The sequence below is a fragment of the Fukomys damarensis genome, unplaced genomic scaffold (genome assembly GCF_012274545.1).
Source record: "Fukomys damarensis isolate Sample0158 unplaced genomic scaffold, DMR_v1.0_HiC HiC_scaffold_31, whole genome shotgun sequence".
NCBI classification, from domain to species: domain Eukaryota; kingdom Metazoa; phylum Chordata; class Mammalia; order Rodentia; family Bathyergidae; genus Fukomys; species Fukomys damarensis.
In genome coordinates this window covers 20,863,509-20,886,723 of record NW_022900943.1, presented here as the reverse complement: position 1 = coordinate 20,886,723, position 23,215 = coordinate 20,863,509, and the positions used below count along the sequence as shown (strand labels likewise).

The following is a 23,215-nucleotide window of genomic DNA, read 5'->3' as shown; positions in this document are numbered from 1 at the left end:
ATATATATATATATATATGTTTTCCCTAAACATAAAACTCTTTGAAAAATAAGATAGTTCCTCAAAGGAGATTTATATATAGTCACAAATAAAACAATCAAGAGAAAAATTTGGTAACTTCTAAGGATAATTGCTATGAAAGAAAATAATATATTGTATCATTAAGTTGACCAAAACTGGCTTTAGAAAAGCAAATGTATTGATTTAAAAGTCTATACTCATAATTAATGGTTTCACAAAAAATGCATTCAAAAGGATTAAGATTGAAATTTAATATTTAAATGCACAACAGTAGAATGGTTAAACAAATTAAACAATAGTAATATTAATAATTTATTTAAAGATATAAATTTAAATAGCCATTGAAAATGTTTTGAAGTGATAGCTATGGCATCGGAAAATATTAAATGAAAAAGAAGCATAAAACTAGATATGTCTTGTGTTCCAAACTATTTTATTGAATCTGTTTGCGTGATTACAAATCTGAAAAAAAATACAGCAAAATGTAAATAGAAGTTATTTTCAGTGATGTAATTATGAGCTTTCTCTTGTGAACTCAAACAAAGACTACTGCTTTTGCTTTTGTGTGTGTAAGTTACGGTTAAGGTCTCAATGTCTCTACTAAAAATTCAAGTGCACGTGTGCTTTGAAAGCTAAGAATACTTGCCAGTCCCTTTTCTACATCACTCAGTTTTGAATCCCTACTTATTTACTCTTGGGTATATATTTCTGATCCTTGAACTTGAAGGGATATACCAGATAAAAAAGTATACAACAGTTCAGGTTAAAGTTTTGTTGCTATAAATGGCTTAAATATATGATCTTCTCAGCAGCCAAAGGAAACAGTTCCAAGAAGGTGTGTTAGTGCAGTTTTTAAATTTTCCACATAAATGATAATGTTTTTGCATATACTTGCCAGAGCTTTGTTATTCCTCTCAGAAAGAATAAAAGATACAAATTAGATTTTTGTTTGACTTCTGATATCTCTATGGTTTTAATCGTTAGATATGGAAATAAACCTTGGAAATCTGATCACCCCACTGTAAGGCTTTCTCTGAACAGCCATAAGAGAGCTTTGTGTATAGCAGTCACTGTCTCAGACCCTTGTCTGTGCAAAAAGTGGAAATATTTCTTAAACCTTCTGGAGACTGAAAAGATTAAATATTTTACAAATGTTTAATTTAAATCATGAGATAGGTGCTATAAAACTCCAAATCATTTTTCAATTTATAGATAAGTCAAAATTTGATCTATCGTGACTGAATATTTATAACACTGACATTTGTTCTAAAAGTATGTGTCTTTGGGAGATGAATGTCTTTAGAGATGGTCTGTCATCTCCCATTACCCATATGAAGTCGATCAAGAGCAGGAGATATCATCCACATTGTAAATTTGGCAATACAACAAATTAATCCCCTGATCTTATTACCATACAGTGAAAAACTTATCCAAGTTGATAGAAATAAGTATTAACTTTATTTATTCATCTACTTCATAACCCAATGAGATAATAAAGAGCATATCAACAGATAACCCATTTTTTACATCATGGTAACATTTTTTCATTCAGATAACAGAAGTTTTTGCTTCATAACACAACTGCTGTAACTTAAATTGATTCAATTTAATTAACAAGCACTTATTCATCACCTACCTGTGCATAGCACTATACTAGGCACATAAAAGAATTAGAAGATGTGATCACTGCTCATAAGGAGCTCACAATCTGGGTAGGAAAGAAAAGCCGTGCATGAAGAAACATAAATAAAGAAGCTTTACAAACTTCATTAAAATCAATAAAAACAATGCACTCTCAATTAAAGACTTAAAAGTCCAGGGCAGTGAGTGATGAGATTAAGAAGAGACATTAATCTGGACAAGGTAACTAGAGAAAATAAATCTAGAATTGGCAGGGGGAGAGTTTTGTTATTCTATTGCCAGTAAGAGTGAAAAGGAGACATTGAAGATAAAAATCAGAAGGTCAATTGCTGGGAATGGCAGGCAAATTGGCCTTATTCCGGAAAGGGCCATGGTGAGTTATGAAATGCAGCGGAAGTCACAACACAAGACTAGGAGGGCACTGGGTGCTACTAGTCAAAGTCAGCCCAAATTTTAACAGTGCTTAAACAAATCTGTAAGCTAAAGATCCCAATAAAAGAGTGTCTTCCTATCCTTAACAATAACAAAAAAAGCAAAGATAAATTAGACTACTGGAACTTAAACTCAGGAAATATAATCATTGGAGGCCAAAAGAATAGTCTGTGATAGGACAGCAGTCGCAGCTTCTTTTCTTTCTTTCTTTCTTTCTTTCTTTCTTTCTTTCTTTCTTTCTTTCTTTCTTTCTTTTTTCTTTCTTTCTTTCTTTCTCTTTTTCATTTGTAGACTCATGAAGAATCTACCAGTAGTCTAAGATCCATATACTCCCTCAAACACATTTAAGCCAACACTTGGCTTAAACTTTCATAAAATTTTTCATTTTAAAAGTCTATTCTTTTTCATAATGAATCCAGTGGCCAATAAAAATATCTCAGATCTATATATTTGTGAGGGCCATGAATGGGGACCCAGAAAAAAAGTAAGTTAATGAATGATTATGAGTATTTCATGCAAATATTTCTGAATTTATACGAAATGGGTGATATATTCCTATTCCCAATCCAAGAAAACTAAAATAAAACAAACATATGGAGTGAAAGTCTATATAAGTAAATTCTTTAAAAATTAACTCGCCTGTTATGTCCATTATCTTATATCACTGGATTACAACCACTTTTAAACTCAACTTGCTAGGGAAAATGTCAGGGAAATAGGACAGGGGAGAAAATGGGAGTGCAAGAACCAATCTTTAATTTGGAGGAAGATGGAGATTTTTCTTGCCCCGGGAGGACTGACAATGCCTTAATTGATAAGCACAACGCTGATAATCCATCCGGGGTAGTATAGGAGGACAGCAGTCCCCAAAGCTTGTTCTCTGAGATTTCACATTGGGTGTTACTGTAAACCCGGAAGGGAACGAGTACCTCTGGGCCTCCAGAACATCTGTGAATGCTACTGTCCACCAGCTGCAGCTGTTTTCGAAAAAGAGAAATGAAGAAGAGTCAAACAAAAATTTAGTTTTCAAGGAGCTTAGTGATTTTGAGTAAAGTGACCTAACATCTCTCTTTTCCAAATATGTTCCACATTTCTATTACACTTAGCATTTATATACTTAATTGCTTGTTTTACAAAGTCCTGAGAAATTCTAAAGACAGGAGAGTGGAAGTTCTGTTTATCTGGTAACAAGTTATTAACTGTCACATGCAATAAATACAGAAATCCATTCCCTCTAAATTTTTAAGATAAGAGTTCCTGTGGTCCAAAGAGCAACTGTGAATACTATGGGAAAGCAACAGGTAAATAACATGCTATAGCATTACACCATGCTTTAAAACCATAAAGGTAACACTAAACTTTAGAATTCTGATCTTCGAAGGCAGAATTTTCCACTCATCATTTTTAGCACTAATATGATAACAAATTAGTTCCAGAAAATTCCATGCAATTAAAAAACATAAATTTCTAGAAAGAAAAGGCCTACTGATGAAACTATAGAGAATAAAAAGTAAATCCACAGCAGACAAATCATCATGAAATTCAGGACACTAGAGATAAGAAGTAGATCCTCCAACTTTCTACATAGATAAAACAGACTATCAAAAATACAAGCCACTCAAGAAGATTGAGAATCAAAATAGTTTCAGACTGCCTGATAGCAATTCTCAAATCTAGAATGCGATGGGAAATGTCTGAAGCAATTTATTCTTAAAGAATATTATTTTTATTAGTTGGGCATTTTCTAGACCTGTTCTTTTTTGTCACAAACACGTGAACAAGCTAAGAAAGAAGGTGAAGAAAATGGAAGCTAAGATATTAAAGACAGACTAGAAGGATAAAGACCCTGCTAAACAGCATAAAGGGAATCAGGAATCACAGCTACACAGCAAACGTAAAAAGGGAACTAGCTGAGACTGAAAAAGTTCAGAAGAGTCTGGGAAACATTTCTCCAAAGAAATAAAGTGAATGAGAAAGCCAGTACGAATGGACATATTAAAAGTTTAAGTCAATACACCGCAGAGACACAGAGATTGAATTTTTGGTAAATAAATAGGAAAATAATAAAAATTTTAAAATAGACAATTGTGATTCCCAAAGATATAGTGAGTATGTGAAATCCAACATCTACTACCTACTTCAATCATGTAAATGTTCATAATAAAACTAATTGTCCCAACAAAAATAATAATATAACTGTATGATACAATGTACAGAAAGATTGGGTATGAAAAAAGCCAAATTCTTATCTCTATTGTAGTTAATAATTAACTGATAATAAAAGTCAGAAATTGCAACAAAAATGCAATGTCTTAAACATACATTGTTTAGGGTCACCTCGCACCTTTTTCTCTTTTCTTAAAGAGATGTACCCTCCCCAGTGCATCCCACGAACTTTAGAGAATCTGACCGGCCCTGTCCCAAAGGCGTCCTGACTGTCTTCCACAACTTACCATGCTCTCTCCAAGACACAGCCTGTGGTTGAAAGATGGCTACATGACCCATATGGGGTCAATCCAAGGAGAAGACACTGGGGAGTTTCCAGAAAAGTTCTCTTGCTTTTCCCAGGGGCAACTTAAACTCACACTCAGATTTCCTTTGGGAATTTTGCTCTAAGGTCATGGCCTTGGAAGTGGCCGGATCCATTCCTGCTGCCATAAACGCCCACAGATTAGTCCTGAGAGACTCACAGAGAAATGGACTCCGCTACAACCACATTCTTTATTTAGGGATAATAGTGCCCTGAAGCTATACAGACCACTACCCTGTCTATTTGTGTACATCAGTACACTTCTCTGTTTTAAATTAATCCAACTTGAGCTGCATTTTTAAAAATTATTTACAGAGGAGAAAAAATCTGCTAATATAAAAGTTGTTTCACTGAAGATTTTAGGTACCATTTTTCCATGGGGGGCCCAAAGCACATCCTTAATTTAGCAAATAGGAATCTGCTTTATTCAAATAGAGTCATCTATTGGGATTGGTTCCGAGCTTTCCTCATCTCCTCATGGTTACACAAGTCTCAGAAAGTTCTAATCTTTTATGCAAAATGATGTAATATTTGCATATAACCAACACACATCCTCCTGTGTGCGTTAAGTCATCAGTGCATTACTCGCAATATTTAATGTAGAAGCTATGTGAATAGTTCCACTGCTGTATTGTTTAGGGAATAATGAAAGGAAAAATGAGTCTGAATATGTTTAATGCAATCACGATGCTTTTTTACAAATATTTTCAGTACAGAGTTGGTTGGTTGAATCTGTAGTGAGGAACCCTCTGCAAGGAAAGGGCTGACTGCATTTTAAAAGTTAAGAAGATTTGGGGCTGGAGATTTAGCTCAGTGGTTCCGCTGCCTGCCTTGCAAGCACAGGACCTGAGTTCAATTCCCGGTACCAAAAAATAAAAATAAATAATAAAATAAAAGTTAAGATTTTAAAAAGAAAGGATAATGAATCAGAAATGGCACCCGGAAATGGTGGTGAGCTGAGAGGCACGTCCTTTTGGGATCTGTACTCTTCCTTCCATGCATAAAAATAGTCAAAATGAGTCCTGATTGTAGTCATTATTTGTATATGACTAGAGGGTTGTTTTCATCATTTTCTGTCAATTTGTCAATTTTCAAGATCACTTTCTAAAAATAATTACTGCTAAGTTTACATTCCTGATTTTTTCCTTCTCTCTTTTTTCCTTCCTCTATAAAACAAATGGCCCCCCTGAGGATGCATGAGGAGGATTAAAGACATGGAGGACTGTGGGATGTCTTGCTAAGAGCAAGCATCCCACTCACCATCAGATGCCCATTTGGAGAAAAAAAGAAAACCACACTGTAAGTGGAAAAGTAAAAACTGGAATAGAGCTCTAACCTGCTCGTGCAGCTGCCATCTTCTGGTTTCGCATTTTGTTCTCCAAAGCTTGCTGTACAATAAAAAAGAAAATCAGATTTCCTGGTGTTTTGTACAACTTGACATTGATCAAGACAATGTTTCCACGAAGTAAACTGCATCCTACCATTTTCATCTTCTTTTTTAGATCCAGATTTGCTGCCTTCTGGCCCTTGGCAGTAGCATTAAGATAATAGATGGTCAACCTAAATATTAAAAAAAAAAAAATTCTTGGCACTTTTTAGTTCCTCAGGATACTTCTTATACTTACATTAACTAAATCATGAATGTTAACATGAGAGTGGACATTAAGATATTTTCCTACTCAAAAATTTATTATTTTGTAGCCAAAAGCTGAAGTCAAGAGAGGTAAAGAGTTACACAGAAACTAGGATAGAGCTGGAAAGTTGGGCCAAAGGCTCTTTTTCCTCGGCTTGGCGCTCTAGTTACTGTTCCATACTACCTCAATTAGCTTCTTCCTGGAATGTACGAAAATAAGCTTAAATTATAATTAAAAGCAACATTTTAAATTAATGGCAATGACACCCAAGAAAATGGAAAATCTACTGAAGTATGGGGAATATAAAGAACAAAGAGAAAAATTTCTTTCTGCCTCCTTTGAATACAATCTTCATAAGCCTGGTTAATTAACATGGAGGGTTTTCCCCCCTAAAATCTGCTGTTTTCATTTCCCCCTTCTTCCAGGAGAAAATGTTTTATGAAGGTATAATTTTGGATTTTAAGTGACACATGTTTATAGGAAGAACAAAATCCAAACCAACAATTCTGCAAAAATAAATATGTTCATCTTTTGTTAAGGCAAAATGAACAAGAGAAAAAAACTGAGCAAAAAATAAGTGACGGATATTGTTCTTTGTTGCAAATAATCAAATAGTGAACACTTTTCCCCTGCTCACCAACATGCCAGATAATAACCCTTATGAGCCATCTGGTGCTAGCTGTGCAGTTATTGGTATGGTATAGCTGGATCTGTTTATCCCTTCTATGATTAAGCAGAGTTTGACTGAAATTACACACATGAGACTTCTGGGAACAATGTTCGGCATGAAACAGGTGTTCAGTAAATGTGTGTGTGTGTGTGTGTGTGTGTGTGTGTGTGTGTGTGTGTGTGTGTATACAGGCGTGTACGTGTATTATAAGAATTTTCTTGAAAATTTCCTGGATTTAGATAGGTAAATTCAAAGATCTCACAGGGCAATAGCTGGAATTCTGTTTGTCCCTCACTTTCTTCACACCTTGGAAGGCACCCTCAATGAGTCTTCCTCACTAATCACATCCCAGTCTTCAAGAGAACAACCCTGCCTTCAGGGAACTAACCCAAATTCTACTCAGATACCCTAAAACCACCCACACAGACTTAATATGATCCATTGGTTCATTTAATATGATTCAAATGCGTGTAACATTCACTAATTAAAGGTAATAAAAAGCCACGCTAAGTGACTGGGCTTCATAAAGTGGAAGATGAGACCTCAGGATTTGAAAAAATTCAAATCGGCAATAAACTGAAATTTGAATTTTATATCAAGACCTCAGGGTTAAAATCAATCTTTCTGGATATCTGTTCGACCCTTACATGCTGCCAGCTTTCTTCTGAGCTGTCCATATCAAGGACTATCAAGCCATGGCCTCCAGGCTAAATTCAGTTCCCAGACTATTTTGTGTGGCTAATGAGCTCAGAATAGTTTTTCAGTTTTGAATGTTTATATAAGTATTTATGTGAAGTCCTAAATTTTGTCTCTCTTGGCCTGTATCTGGGCTTTTAAGAAAAGCATTGCTTGGGTTTAGGCCGCCCTTCCCAAACAGCCCCAGCCCTTCTGACGTTCCCACAGATCCCAAACTCGGTTTAGTGGAGGGAGTTGAAAACAGGGGCAGGAAGATATCCATTTGAATTCCACTTATTAGCCACTCGATTTGGGGCAGACCTTCCATGTGCTGTGGGTAATATGATTAACAAAACCTACTTCCTGAAGACATGTGCGAGTAAATGAGTCCACGTGTGACTGGCGTTTAGAACAAGGGCACAGTTCATTCCCTCCCCACATTCTAGAGCCGGTGTAGTACATCTTCAGGAGTGGTGTCCAAACTATGTTACTCCTTCTTTTTAAAAAAAATCTATCTCTCAATAGATTAAGGATATTGTATTAGAATCAGACCTTTAAATTGTGCGCTCGTGTGTGTGTGTGTGTGTGTGTGTGTGTGTGTGTGTGTGTTTTAAACATGACCGCATCTATGCAAGTGAAGGACCTTGATTATCTACACCCACGTGATAGTTATTAACATGCTTCCTGAAGCCACTGTATTCAGAAAAACTGTAGAGAAAGAAAATCTCTTCAAGGGCCATCTGGTGAAACAAGCTGTGTCCAGCAGGTTATTTTCTAATATATCTGTGCCAAAGATTTACTATCAGACTCTCAATACCACCCCATGATCAAGGTTCAGTAACACATAATAGTAATGTTTCAGTGTGTAATCATCCCTGTGGTTATTAGTTCTCCCTCACAGAAGGCATCATGTTGTAAAGCAGTTAGTATTGGATTTACTGGAAAGAGCTTTGCTTCAAGTCCTGCTATTACCCAGTTACAACCGTTCACTCTTAGGGAAGATCAGAACTCTAAATTGTTTTTTAATTTATAAAATTGAAGAATACGACCCGTTCCCTCACCGCCTTATGTAGCTGTGGACCATGCCAGTGCTAATACAAACAATATCTAGTTCAGAATCCCAGCTTGTTTACTTCATACCAGTGGGCATTTCCTTCCCCAGATTTCCTCATTTTACCTTTGTGAAACAAATCCAACCCTTTACATCAACTTTGTTCCAAACTGGTCTCTGGAGGTGGTTTATTGCCCACCCTCCATAGCTGACAGACTTCCTATTTGATGGGGATGAGAGGCTGAAAGAAAGTCCACTTTTCTTGGCTGTTTTATAGCAAGTATGTATTTTTACTTAGAATGTGAGTTTACTTGTTGTGGCCAAAAATCAGAAGTCAAGAGGAGTTATATGAGAACAAAGAACCCATCAATTTCTTTTTTGGAAATCACTTCTGATTTTGAAGGGATAGACTAAGGTACCTTTCCAAGACCCTCCAGCACTCTGATTCTCTTAGAATGGACAATAGTTATTGATGGCTTTCTAAAAACAAAGACAGGGCAATTCCAAAGACCCCTCACAGTTGTGTCCAACCTGCAGAAGCTTTGTTACTTACATACATTAATGACAGTTATGAATTTTATGTTGGGCCTAAGATAATTTCTTTGCATTCAGTGCAGCCCAAGACAAGCCAGACCTGTCAAACCCACAGGCCACAAAGTGGACAAGCCTATAAGGGTTTAGCATTCAGATAGAGCTGACAAGGCCTCCAAAGGAATATTACCTTAGAGACCAATCATTGCTCTATATTCACAGCCATCTGTTTTCTGGAGCAGAGGTGGGGGCCGCACTGTGGAGGGAATCTCAATGTGCTGATTAGATTTGGCATCTATGTTTTCCCTGCTTTAGCTGTTTACTGATAATTATTTTGGTTACTTGGGAACAAATCTTATAATCCTGGGGAGGCAAGACAGATGCAGATGTCTGTGAATTTCATCCAACAGGATCAGAATATGGCTCATGAATTTTAGCTCCCACAACCATGTCATCAGAGCTGAATTTGGTTAGGCTACAGCACAACCCCTGGGAGAGGGAAAGAAGTGAAAGGCAGGAACTTCAAAGGAGCCAGAAAGCAAATTATAAAGGCTCCTTCTAAGAGAAGGAGAAGTACATACGCCATCACCAAAATGACAGCAATGACCAGCCCGGGGTTAGAGAGCTGTCTTAAAATCTTCGCGATCCAGCTTGGGAAGTCATTCTCCAAAGTCTCACCGATGACTTCAAACATTCTGTTTTTGCCACTGGGAAGAAAAAAAAAGGGAGAAAAAAAATATATAAAATAAATGGAAAATTCTGGTTACAGCAGGAAAACTAGAACTGTTTCTCATATATACTACTATCTAGTTATCCTTGCAGGTTAGGGAACTTGTTTAGCTATGTCTCCTGATACTTTGATCTATCTTGTCAATATGTGAATACAATATAATGTGAGAAATGTTATCCCAGGGCACACACACGTGTGCACACACACACATGCACACACGCACGCACATGCACGCATGCACACAGAGTCCATGAAGTTAGGAAATTAACCAAAGCATTTGGAGAAGTTTTTTAACATTACATTTCTGGGATTTTGACTGAAATGCAGTTTTAAGTAACTCATAAGTCTGCCCCTCATCCAGCTGTTCTCGTGGGGAAATGTGCTCTTTGAACTGAGTACACAGTGCATTCAACTTTTAACTGGCTTTGGAAACCAGCTCAAGAAATACCCTAGTGGAATAAAATTCACAAATAATCCAGCATCTCTTTCCACCCAGAAGCTTCCATCTCCTTTTCCACCAGGCCTCCTTCATCAGAGAACCACAGAGCGATGAGCTCTTTCCCCCTTGCAGTCTTTCTTCTTCCGCTGAAGATTACCAAAGTACATCCACTAAGACCCCACCCAGTTTACAGAAAAACCAGCTCTGATGAACTGGAGCACCGAGAGCAGGATGTGTGAACTTGGCAGAGGATGTATCTAGAAGGGTAATGAAATATTCCTGTGCCAAGTTTTCTTTTCTGTAATTTTTATTCTACAGTGACAAGTTGTTTCAATGAATTGTAGGTATCCTTAGATTAAAAGTTGTAACAAACAATAATATTTAGTCTTGCTTTTATCTTTCAATCTGTAAATTTTTTCAACTACTGAATGAACATGATCCACAATCTCAGATCAGCTTTTTTCTTTCAGATCTAATTAATACTCTCTTTCAACAGAGTGACTCCAAATATAAACCTATACCTAGTTCATGATCTTACTTATTTAAAAATCTACTTAAAGGAAAATGCAAATACATAATACCAAAGTGTTGAGAACCATTATATCTTGTCTCTGAGATGGTGGGCAGCCTTTGCATTAATGTTAAAATATCAAAAATATCCAGATTATCTAAGATAAATACATACCATTATGAAATGAAATGCATTAAATGAAAATGCATTTTAAAATAAATTGCCATAATGTACTCAAGGGGCTTCTGAGAACTACAATCTGTACAGAGTTATTGGCACACACGGTGAGAGGACATCAAGTTTTGGGAAATATGATAATTAGAATAATTGTCTGAAACATCAAGTTTCAGGAAATATGACAGAAGAGTTAAAAGAATTGTCAGGACATCAAAAAATTGTCTTTAAACTGTCCCATGATTAAAATAAGTTCATTTACTAGCTATGGGGAGAATTTTCTAGAAAATTCGTCCTCACTAGCTAGGTCTTATAAAACCAGAAAATACTAGAACATCTCATCGCACGGCTTTGCTGAATAGGTAAATGGACTCGCATCACATTACTTGAAAGCACACTTGTACCTGAGAGAGCCTGGTTACCACTGCAATGTCTCCATTAACCAACCTCAAATTCAAGTTTGCTGCCCATATCAGAGCCAGAAGGGTCAGGCAACATTCGTTAGGCAGGCAAAGCAAACATCTCAAACTGAGAATGCCTGAGAATGGCGAAGAAGCTATCCTGAGTGGTACAGACACAGCCATTTCCCAGGACTCCTCTGAAAATATTTAAATTTCCTTGATAGAAGTAGTGACATTTATGTAGTGATTTTGCCCAAGTTTTCCAATTAAGTAACTCTTGGCCAAAGTCTGTTACTATGTCTTAGTTGCAAACTACTACTACTTTTTTCAGTAAAAACCAGAGTAACTCAGTGTATGACAGTGAAAGGAGACAAGAGAGAGAGCAGACAGGTGAGGATCTCCAGTAATTATACATGTCTAATTCCACTTTCAATCTGAATGCTCCCATGTAACCATGCAACTCCATGTTTACAGCGTGCGATGTCTCTTTCAGACTGCTAAGGTCCTTTTGATCTTTTCCTAAGAAGAATCAACTTCCAATTAAAGCACTAAAAATACCCTTAAAATTTATCCTGGATATCAAGCTATGCAGGTAATTTGCAATTCACCAAAGATTAAAGGGCATAATCTCGAAATTTGTACTCTGACATTAGGGATTTATTAAGTAAATGTCTCGGTGAAGACTGTAATTTCATATTTGGTCTCCAGATGCCACTGTCTGCATTATTTCAGCCTACTTGGAAATGTGCCCGCTTGCATATGCACGTGCACATGTACACACACACACACACACACACACACACACACACACACACACGAAGAGGGCTTTTCAACATCAGTGTCCTGACTCTGACAGAACTACAGCCAGTTTTGATCTAGCTCAGCATTTTCCTTCTTTTCTAGTAAAGCGTAACTCAGGCTATGATTAGAATAAAAATAGTTCCATACTTAGTCTGTGGGCAATAAACATTTTTTAAACAACTATTTTAACTTTAATTAATGTGGATCTGACAGCATGAAGGGGAAACTACATGTGGTCATTATAGCATCACGGTTGCTCTTCACATGGCTTTTTACATTTTTATTTCCTTCCCCCCAAATTCACACTGGCCAGTAAACCAACAGGCACAAATTCATAGTTGGGTGACAGATTCAGTTATAAGGGATTTCAAGGAAGGAAGCTCTATCTTCCAGATCCCAGGGACTTTAATTTTGATATGTGTCCAAAAGAGAACTCTGGCACAGAGAACAGTAGAAAAACACAATGTTAACTCACATCAGGGTCTTCTTGACTCTTGATTGCTGGCCTGAGTGATTTTGGGGTAAATATACAGAAGAAACATACTTGTCTTTTTACTAACACATAGCAGTTCATATAACAAATTATATGACCCATATAATTATTATATAATTATTATATCATAGCCATTATTACTATTTAATACCAATTCCACTTCCCAGGTAACAGATGAGCAACTTTCCCCCTGCCCCTGAAGGCGACGGTACACATGAAGATTAGCAATAGCTCACTGTACCTGGATGTGCTGTTTTAGCATTAGGAAAATTCTCACATCCAGACCAGTATACTTAAATATTGCTCTTAGTTATCCCGTAATGTGGAGACAGCTCATTTTCAGTGCCCATATTTTACCCTGGCAGAGCCTAAAGCAGTATAAATTAGTTTCCTTTTTATGATTACCAAGTGAGAAAACAGATGAGACCTGCCTAAGATTCTCCATGTACACAATGATCCTGACTATCTAAAGGATCTCGTTTCTAGCCACCAAAAATGTCATTAAAAAAAAAAAACTAAATCATACAATGAATGGCTATTCCCACCTTTACCCCTAAGTCAAATTTCAAAGACTAGAGACCTGAAGGGACCACAATCAAAAGATGGTGGGAGGGACACGATCATGTACAGGACAGGCATGGTGGACAGGAAGAGGATGAGCAGCAGCATGCCCAGGTAGAAATTATTTGATCTGGAAGCTTTGAAGACCCTGGCCTCAGGAACATTGCAACACATCACGGCCCAGCACTGGAAGTACATGGATGTGTGCAGTCGAAGAATATTGATGCCTGGGAGGCTAGGAGCGAAGAAGGAGCCCATCCTGGAAAAAAAACAGGGCCATGTTCAGTTTGGGGTGTTCATTACACAGCATCGCGCTTCTTTCCAAAGGCAGAAAATACACAAACACATTCAACCACAGAAACATGTCATGGTTAACTATGCCTAATCTATGTCCATCTTCTACACATTTTACATTTCCCTCATTATTTTAGGTATTGTGCACATAGGTCTTTCACAGAAAATATATTGTAAACTAACTTGGGGATATAGCTCAGTGGTTCTGGTGCCTGCCTCGCAAGCACAAGGATCCAAGTTCAATCCCCAGTACCAAAAAACAAAACAAAAAACACTAACTATATCTGTCTTCATTAGTAAATATAAGCTACAAGAGTAAATAACATATTAAAATTATTTTACTTCTTTCTTCTAATTCTAAAACCATTTCCCCTAATACTCAATTCATTAATATATCTAAAACTATAAATTTTGTAATAATTGACTCTTAAAACCACTCATTCTATTCAAATAAACAGCACATTTGAATTAACCTTTTGGTCATGAGTAATTAGATTTTGCTTAATAAATGAGGGAAATTTTTAAATAATTTTTCTTTTTCTGATAGTAACCACTGTCTCAGTGTAGTAGCTCTTAGAATGTTGTAGAGCTGATTGTAAAGACATATTTATACCTAAAGTTATGCTGTATTTTCTTGATAATTTAGAGCTAGCTTTATGTGTTTTTAAGGTGAAAACCCCTCACATTCACTTATGTTTTATAAATATGTTTATGTATTTACTTTCTTATGTTAGTTCGTGCAGGAAATCCACTGCATTGTGTATCTGACTTTTGAAAAGTATGTGGCAAATTACTTTTACACAGAAGCCAGTTAGGTGAAGCTACTTTCACTTGGTTACTTTGTCAATTATTTCAACATAGTAAATTTCAGTTTTCTTTTGTGACAAAGTTCATTAGCACCATAAACTATTATAAATAACAAGATATTGTTCCAAAACCATAAAAAAGATATATGGGTATTCATTTTATAAATAAGATAGATCCTTATCTTTTAAGCTGTCCCAACTATAATAAAGCTCTCAGCCTTCCTGATTAGCTTTAACATTTTCTAATACGTGAGTGTGTAGTTGTTTAACCAATTCAGTGTAACCTTGGTATATAATACAGGCATTTTTTATTTATATGAAGATACTAATTTTTATTATAATTGATATTATACCAACCCATAGTCAAAGCACTCCTTTGAAAAGTAGAATCTGGCCCCAATTTGGATTATCATCTTATTATTCATAGGATGCCAGAAAACAGATCTGAATATTTGTGATAGTGGATTGAACAAAAAGTTTGTAGAAAGTTTTTTGGGTTTTGGTGGTGGTGGTGGTGGTGCTGTTTTGTTTTGTTTTATTTTAGTGGGAGGATATAATTTGAAGCAACAGAGTGTACTACTGTTATAAAACAGCAAAAGTTGGAAGTTTAAAAATACGAGTAAAGTAGGGATGATCCCAATTGACAGACAAGCATTTCAATGGATTATTTTACCAAATGCCCATATCTCCAGTGTAAGACATTTGCAAATGAGTATGCTCACCTCATCCTAAAAGTCAGCCTTGGGCTTGTAACTTGTTTTGGCCAATAAAATGTACATAGAAATTACATGTCTCAAGGATGGGTGGAAATTTTAAAAGCCAGTCTGGTTTTCTTGTCTTTGCTCCCTGGTACTGCGATCAGTAACATTCAGACAGATCTTATTCCATCAGTTTGGCTCTCTAAAGTGAGGACGAAGTACAAGGTCAGAGCTCTCCTCCAGCCTACACTGGACATGTTCTTTTTGTAAGTTGCTAAGACTTTGGGGTTGTGTTTTATTATTGCAGAACTTGACTGAGTCTAAGACCAAACTTTGCACATAATTCAAAACCTAGACTTACTAAAGTCATGTGTCTTTTCGCCATGCACATATATACGCATTTTTCCTATGTACCTATGCATGTACACACAATATATGCACAAACATCTACAGATAAATAAATTTCCACATAAATGTCACGTAGACTTTATGAACAAATGATTTAAGAGACATAACCTAGAAAAAGAGATCCTGGTACAACGACATCTGAATCTGAATGCCTCTCATGTCTCTGTTCCTCACTTACTAATCAGCTCAGCTCACTCAGACCTTTAACCAGATCTGACCCCATCACCTGTCAGTTAAAAACCACTGTACCACTCTAGCCTTGTGAAATGCTTTTCTTCCACGCAGATCAAAGCAAGTGAAAGCTTTCATTTGCCTCTCGTACTACTCTAGGGACAGGTACATGTCAGACAAATTATTCACACCTCACTGACTGAGAAAATGAAGGGGAGAGGTGACAGAAGTGGAGAAGGGTACCCAAAGGGACAGTGTGAGAGCAATGTCCAAAATTTATCTCCTCTCTCATGTCACTGTTCTCTCTCACCTCTCTACATCCGGTTAGGGCAAACATATTGTATGATTTCATAATTTTAAAATATTATTACAGACATTTAGGATCTCCACTTTAAAAATAAGCGTGTAAATGAAGATGGACTGATCATTCAGACAAATCATAACAAAATGGATTTTATCTATAAGTCTTGACTTTAATAACATCTGTGTAAAGAAGCTTCACTCTTCAGCAATTCCTAAAGCAGTATTTGAATGTTTACAAATCAGAAAACAATGGACTTAAATACAAAATCTCTATAATTTTTTATTGTTTTTATGGAAAATAGCTAACTTCAGGTGTCAGAGCCTCACTGGTCATGAAACAATGGGGTTACTACTATGAGTTAGGGCCCTTGTGAGCCTGCTAACCTTACACTGTACCCACTCACAACTTCCCACCACACCACACCCCCAGCAGCAACCTCCTGCGAGTTAAGGAAAGATTTGTGCAGAGCGCTGACTTGACAGTGAATAGCAATAAGAGTGATTTTGTTTCTTGAACCTGGGGGAGTATGTAAATATCTTTTGTATATTCACAAAACAATCATTTTGAAGTCTTTATGAAACTAACCAGAACCAAGTGATAATACAAAGACAATGCAGAGATTTTGATAAAGGGTCTGCCCATGAGAAGACTAGACTAGAAAAGGTTTTCAGATTCTCCAGAGTTTCAGTATAAACAATCACGGACTAAACAGTTGCAAACTTAAAAGCAAAACCAATGAGGGCAGCAATGACAACATTTCTGATGACAGAAATGAATTTCTAGACCATTCTATTGTTTTAACTCTGAAAGAACACAACAGACATGCAATATATGTCTATTGGCACATGCCAGGACTGAGAGATTCGTGACACTTTGTGTGAAAGTTACTGATATGAGATGGAGGTTTCTCACTACCCCATTAGTAATGTTAGTCATTTTCAGCCAGGACAGCAAATCCCCCTTGGGAAGTAAAGATCAGAACCCACAGGAGCTGCTCCCTTTGTTGCCTGTCAGTAGTTATTTCTCAGATCTCCTTGATTTTCCTTCTCACTTGGAGAATAAAGGATGCACTCTACTCCTTCACAACTCTCTGGACATATGAGCCACACTTGCAAAGTTTAGAAAGTGAAGGTATAGGAATACATTGTTAAATATCTGACAACAGAGAAAATAATCTTTTCATAGGCTTTTTATATTGATTCTCCTAGGGAGACTCCAGAATTTGACAGGTCCCATGGCAGGACAATGGTGCCCTTGAGGGTGGTCTTTATATCAGCAAAGCAAGATGGTTTTATCCAGTGCAAAGAGGTCCAGTCTATGTCAGCATCAGCACACAAGGGATTAGTAACTCAGGCCAGCTATGGTTGAAGGATTTAAGGAATAGTTGAAGCTTGTTTAAAAGCCAATGCTATCCTGGCACTTGTGGGTAGGACAGTAGTATGGTTGGTGGCACAATACTGTTTTAGGCACGTGTCCATAGCATAAAGTAGCTCAACTGCAGCTGCCTGGGTGTTGGGTGTTATTATTTAGCACTGACAGATTTCCAAGACACATGGTCCCCAGATGAATCGCATGCTGTGATTCAATTTTTAAACTCAAAAACAGTTTCTACTGTATCAACTTATCATAACCTGTCAGGATTTACAGTGAAAATGCTTCCATTTAATAAAGATATGACAATCCTTTGCACATCAAAAGAAACAGTTCTGCTGTGCAAATGGCTCTAATAAAACAAGTTACAGAAGGAAGATCATATTTTAACTTGACCTTCCCAAACCATGTGTTTCACCTCCACAGAACTATTGGATTTGGTTAGATAATATTTTGAAAAATAGCTCTCAGATGTATTTTTAAATATATTTAGCAATGACAAGAAAAGAAAATTGGTTAATTAAAAACGGTTTATGTTAATTTATTTCACAGTTCACAGGTGGCATTGTTATTATTCTTTATCAGATCCTGGTGTCACAAGGATAGAAAAAGATAGTCTTCAAGTGAATCTAGCAACCAGAACAAAGATTCCCATGATTTGATGAAGGTGCCCTCTACAAAACAAGGGGATGCTTTGGGAAAAAAGGATCTAAGATATGAAAACAAAAACTGTGCAAAGGCAAACAATGAGTTAGATTTCACAAACTGCTGTCTCCTCTGAAACCAAACTTCCATGCCTTCTGCAACAATGACCTTGGAGGTTTTCTTGTTAGCGATATACTATCCAACAGCTGGCCTACCAGATCATTCCTTGGTTGAAGATCAACGCGAGGACATTGCCACTGATATCAAATTCGGTGTATGAAGGCTGGAAGAGACAAAAGTGTTCATTGCATTAGCATCACAAATGATGAGAATCACACTGCAAGTGAAATTTAAGAATTCATTTTACTCAGTGTCCAATCTCCATGCCCTAAATAATACTATCACACTCGGCAAGGCAACAGCAGGCTGTTCCTCAGGCAGAGCTACCAATAGAAGCAGAGTGGGCACCTGTGCAAGGGCTGCCTATCCAAAGAGTCCCTAATGACACCTTCGGCTTCCTGGCGGGAAAACATCTCTCTGTGGAATTAATGCTAATTAGCAAAAGCGATAAAATGGTCTCATATTTAATTTGAGATAGAAAAATTGAAAGACTATGTGATAAGTGAATAAGGGAGCAGCCAATATGAAGTGAAAAGGCCAAGCAAGATAGAGAAACCATACAAGTTTTCAGCTCCCTAGCAGTGACCGGGTTGGCTTCAGCTCATATATATTCCCATAATAGTTCCCTCCTCTAACACGCGTGCACACACACACACATACACACACACACACACACACACACATACACACATAAGCTGATGTAAAAGATAGTCTCTGTAATATATTTGTAAGAAGAGAGTGTGAGTCTCGGATTTGGAGTCCAACAAAACTGTCCTCAACTTTCAATTGCTTTGCCTTAAAACTTTTATGAATCCAAGCTTCAATTCCATCACTTTCTGCAAAGGCAGAGGCACTTTTCCTATTCAGCTGAAAGATGTGGATAACACACCATGGATCCAGAAAGTAACCAGCAAGTAGACCATGACAACAATAATACAAATCTCAAGCTCAAATGATGATACATTATGACATAGCAAAGAGCCATGTAAATTAAATAGGACAAAAATGATATGGACAATTTTGACATAAGTTCTTTCAAGATACTGTTGAAAATATGTACAAAATATTCAGTCAAACTTAAATATCTTCTCTATAATGTTCACAGGCTGCACAAAGATTTGGTTGATATTTTTGTTCTAAAATCAACAGTCAAAAATGTGCCCATAGAGAAGAATGAATTGCTTTTAACTGAAAAATTTGAACTCAGTCTTTCTACATTTGGGGGAACACTTTGCTCTGGATCATCTAAACTTCTGTCCTGGATCTCCTTGTGAACACAGAACACCTCTGAAAAAGGCTTAGTTGGGTAGTTTGTGTCCTTGCAGCTGCATTTCTCTGTGTCAGTTCAAGAATCAAATCTTCAACCTTGGCCCTTCTAAGAATGGTGTCATGCTTTAGCCCCGCAAACCAGAGAAGCCAGGGAAAACTTAATCTTTTGGATATTTAGTTTCTTTACTCTTTCACAAGCACGTAAACCTGATGAAGGTCATTTGATGTGACAGATCTCATAACTACTTGACTAAAAAATGCACAAAGGACACACCTAGCCTCACACCGTGTTTGCAGCAAGAGTGGCAGGAGAAAAAAACTGTCAGGTCTAAATGGACCTGATACCAAAAAATAGAGCAAAGTCCTAGTAGCAAGTGTCCTGTGGTACAATTAACTCACAAGTATTAAAATTTGCCGCACCATTTCCCAGCCAGGTGATGCAGGCCAGTCTCTGATCTCTGCAGAGCCAGCCTTGCTCAGCAGATAAATTGATGAAATGGATTATGTCAGGAATCAGCACACCATGGCCCACGAGCCTATCTGAATTGCATCTGTTTATGTAAATACATTTTTACTGGAATACCACTATATTTTCTCTGACTGTTCTGGGTTAAAACAACAGTTTATTGGCTGTGACAAAGATCACATGGATTGCAAAAGCTAAAATACTATGTATCCCTTTAAAAAAAGTTTCACGAACTCCTGAACTAGATAATTTTTAAGATCACTTTGTAATCTAACCTATTACTGATTTAAAGTTAATAATTCTTATTAAATAACTCCTTCTGTGTAAAAGCATTAGAAATGAAATTTATTACTTCATACAGTAAACACAGGAAACCCCATTCTATAACAAAAAATACATGAGAAGGCAAAAAATTATGTAGCTATACATGACTTTCGATATTCATTATTTTAGAAATACACTGTTTTAAAAATGAGATATAGGCCCAGGGATTTAGCTCAGTGGTTCTGTCACCTGCCTCACAAGCAGAAGGACCTAAGCTCAATCCCCGTGACCAAAAAGCAGCAACAACAACAAAAATAAAACCAAGATATTTTAAAATATTAAAATAATATCACAGTAAATATAAATTAATTTATACTATATTTGTTCAATTGCCTCTAAAATAGAAAAAACATTTAAAAGAAAATGATGCTTGGGGACAGCTATGAGCTTTCTTGAAGACAGGATCATGAGCTATTCCAGGAAGAAGTACAATAAACTTACTAACGGCCCCCTCACCTTAGCAACATTGTTAGAAGTCAGCAACAGCAGAAGAACCACCTAGATTTAGGCAAAGGACCATAATAGTCACAGGATTAGAAACGGTCTTGGGTTATTTTTCGACCTCTGTTTGTGGTGGGCGGTAGTCAGTCGTTTACCCACAGAGAAGACATATGGCACTCACTGGACCAAAAAGCCGGGCAGACCCATTGTTTCTTTGCAGGCTTAGTTATTTGGAGCAGATTGCCAACCTATGGGTGTTCTGAAATGCAATTCAAGATCTCAGAGAGAATTAATTCTCGTTGCAATGATCTGCCTCACCTTTTTTACACAAACCCAAATTTCCATAGCTGGAATGACTCCACTTCTAGCTGCTTTCCTGGGCTGTGGCTCCAGACCAGTGGTTCTAAGTGTGGTCTCCAGACCAGAGTCAGCAGCGACCCAGAGCTACTAAAGCAGAAATCCTGTTGCCCAGATGATGTTCCCTTGTTGAGAATGTGGAAATACTAAGTGACAGCCAGGAAGATAGCCCGGTAAAGAGTCAGTAAGAAGAGTCACAGGCATCCCATGGAGGAGGAAAGAGGCCATGAAAATGGGAACACGAAGGACTCTAGCTGAAGTTCCACTCAAATATGTGGATCGAATCCACTGAACACTAACAGAACCCTACTCTCAACTAGAAGTGAAGTGTAAAGCCCCAAGAGCTAAACTGTCTTTGTGGATGAGGCGGAGGTTTATCCTAGATCACTGGAGCTTTTCTCCAAAGATCCTCAAAGGTAACATGAGAAAAAAACAATCATGTTTCTCTACCACCTAAAGCAGAAACTTGCTTCCTGTACTTCACAGAACTCAAGAGTTCTGTCAGCACTCAATAAATAATGAATTATAGTCATCTAATTACAGCTTTTGTGCACCCAGGGCATGTTATATTGACTTCATACATACACTCAAATTTTCTACCACTTAAGAACAAAGCAGCAAAGGATAAAGGACAAACAAAAACCAAGCAATAGTCTAAGAAGAAATGGCAATTTTTATGTCTGTCTCAGAAGAGCTGAATCAGACAAGAAAAATAGAAATGAAACCAAGCCAGCTGAATACCTCATAGCAACAAATGAGAAAGCAACACAACACACCATCCTGGATCTATAGCATGGCCTCACTGTCGCTCACTGAAGAGCATTACCTAACTGCTTCTGGCTCCTCAGAAGATAAGGCACTTTCAGTGAGGGCTACAGGGATGACTTAATAAAAGGCATTATCTCAAAGGTAGATAGCCAGAAAACCAGAAGCTCTCTGAGAACCACCTTGAATGTAGGCCTCCGCCACAATCTAGAGAGCATGAGATAGAAGGAAGACCAGCTGTGAAGAATATTCCTTCACTGGTGTAGACAGAAAAATCACTGGCTCTGGAGCACTAAGCCAGACTTGGCTCCCTGAGGAGATCCCTGGAAGAAGGCAGAGCGTTCTCAGAAGAAGAAGGCAGAGTATGGCAACATACTGTCCACTAAGTGGAGGTACACAGTCCACTCAGCCAGTCAACACATGACACCCACCAAGTTACTAGTGTGGCACAAATAGCAGAGGCCAGGGCTCCTGTTCTCATACAGCTTTTATTCTAAAAGAAAAAGACAGATAACAAGCACATTTTTAAAGGACACGTCAAAATAAAATAAAGCATCATGGTGATGTGTAGAGTACCTAATAGGTTATGTTACATTGGATGATTAGAGAAAAGCTCTGAGGGTAACTATTAACTGAGTCCTTCATGACAAGGAAGAATCAGCCCTGCCAAAGTCTAGGGTAGCAGCGCCCCTCGAGGAGGAAACAGCCAGGTGCAAAGGTAGAGACCATCTTGTGTTTGAGTGGAAAGCAGAAGGCTATGTTTGTGGGCTTTACAAAAAAAAAAAAGAGTAACAGTGGTAACAAGTGAGCTTGGAAAGAAAGAAAAGAAACATTATACAGGATGCTGAAGGCCCTAAGAAGGGACTTGGATTGCATTCTTGTGGCTTGTGAGGCCTCATGAGGAGAGAAACCACACAAGTGCTATCAATCCCCCAGGTTGTATCTTCCAAGATATGTGGAGCTAGTTTTATTTGCAAAGAAAGGGAAAGTGAAGTCCTGGTCATGCGCTAGAGCTTCTGCCCTTCAACTTTGTGGCAACAGGTGGCTGAGCACAGAGGAAACCTTGGCCATGGAGTCAGCACTGGTGGGGTCCAGAGAAATCTGTTCCACTATTTCAGGAAACGAAGTCATTCCACCCCCCAATCCCAGCATGCATGCAGCTCCACTGACCAAAGCCCTGACCATGAATCAAGTCTTCCTGAAAACCTACACAGCTCCTGTTGGTGTCTCTGTCAGGTTCCAACTGGGCTGTGGGCTTTATTAAGCAAGCGCCATGTTTAGTGAATCCTTTTATTCCCCACCGACTACATTCCCAGTCTACATAATAATTATCTAGTACTCCAGTAGATTTCAAGGGAATTAATAAAATATGCAGTTGATAGCCATCTTACCCTTCCTCTAAAAATATCAGCCAGCTTCACAGGGCCAAGAATTTCTGAATTCAATCTTTTTTTTTTTTTTTTTTTTTTTTTTTTTTTCCC

General features: G+C 37.5%; 1 protein-coding gene across 2 annotated transcripts in view; it reads right to left on the bottom strand.

Moving 5' to 3' along the window:
- Positions 1 to 1,537: 1,537 nt before the first annotated feature.
- The window catches only part of Tmc1 (transmembrane channel like 1), a 164,910-nt gene continuing 143,232 nt past the window's right edge, over positions 1,538 to 23,215 (bottom strand). For both annotated transcript variants that reach the window (XM_010638451.2, XM_010638452.2), the window contains 6 exons: positions 18,208 to 18,275; positions 13,315 to 13,554; positions 9,767 to 9,892; positions 6,106 to 6,184; positions 5,961 to 6,012; positions 1,538 to 3,071 (listed from right to left, as the gene is read on the bottom strand). In XM_010638451.2, coding sequence (XP_010636753.1) covers positions 3,052 to 3,071; positions 5,961 to 6,012; positions 6,106 to 6,184; positions 9,767 to 9,892; positions 13,315 to 13,554; positions 18,208 to 18,275 — 585 coding nt within the window. In that variant the 3' untranslated portion in view covers positions 1,538 to 3,051. The remainder of the gene's footprint in view (positions 3,072 to 5,960; positions 6,013 to 6,105; positions 6,185 to 9,766; positions 9,893 to 13,314; positions 13,555 to 18,207; positions 18,276 to 23,215) is intronic.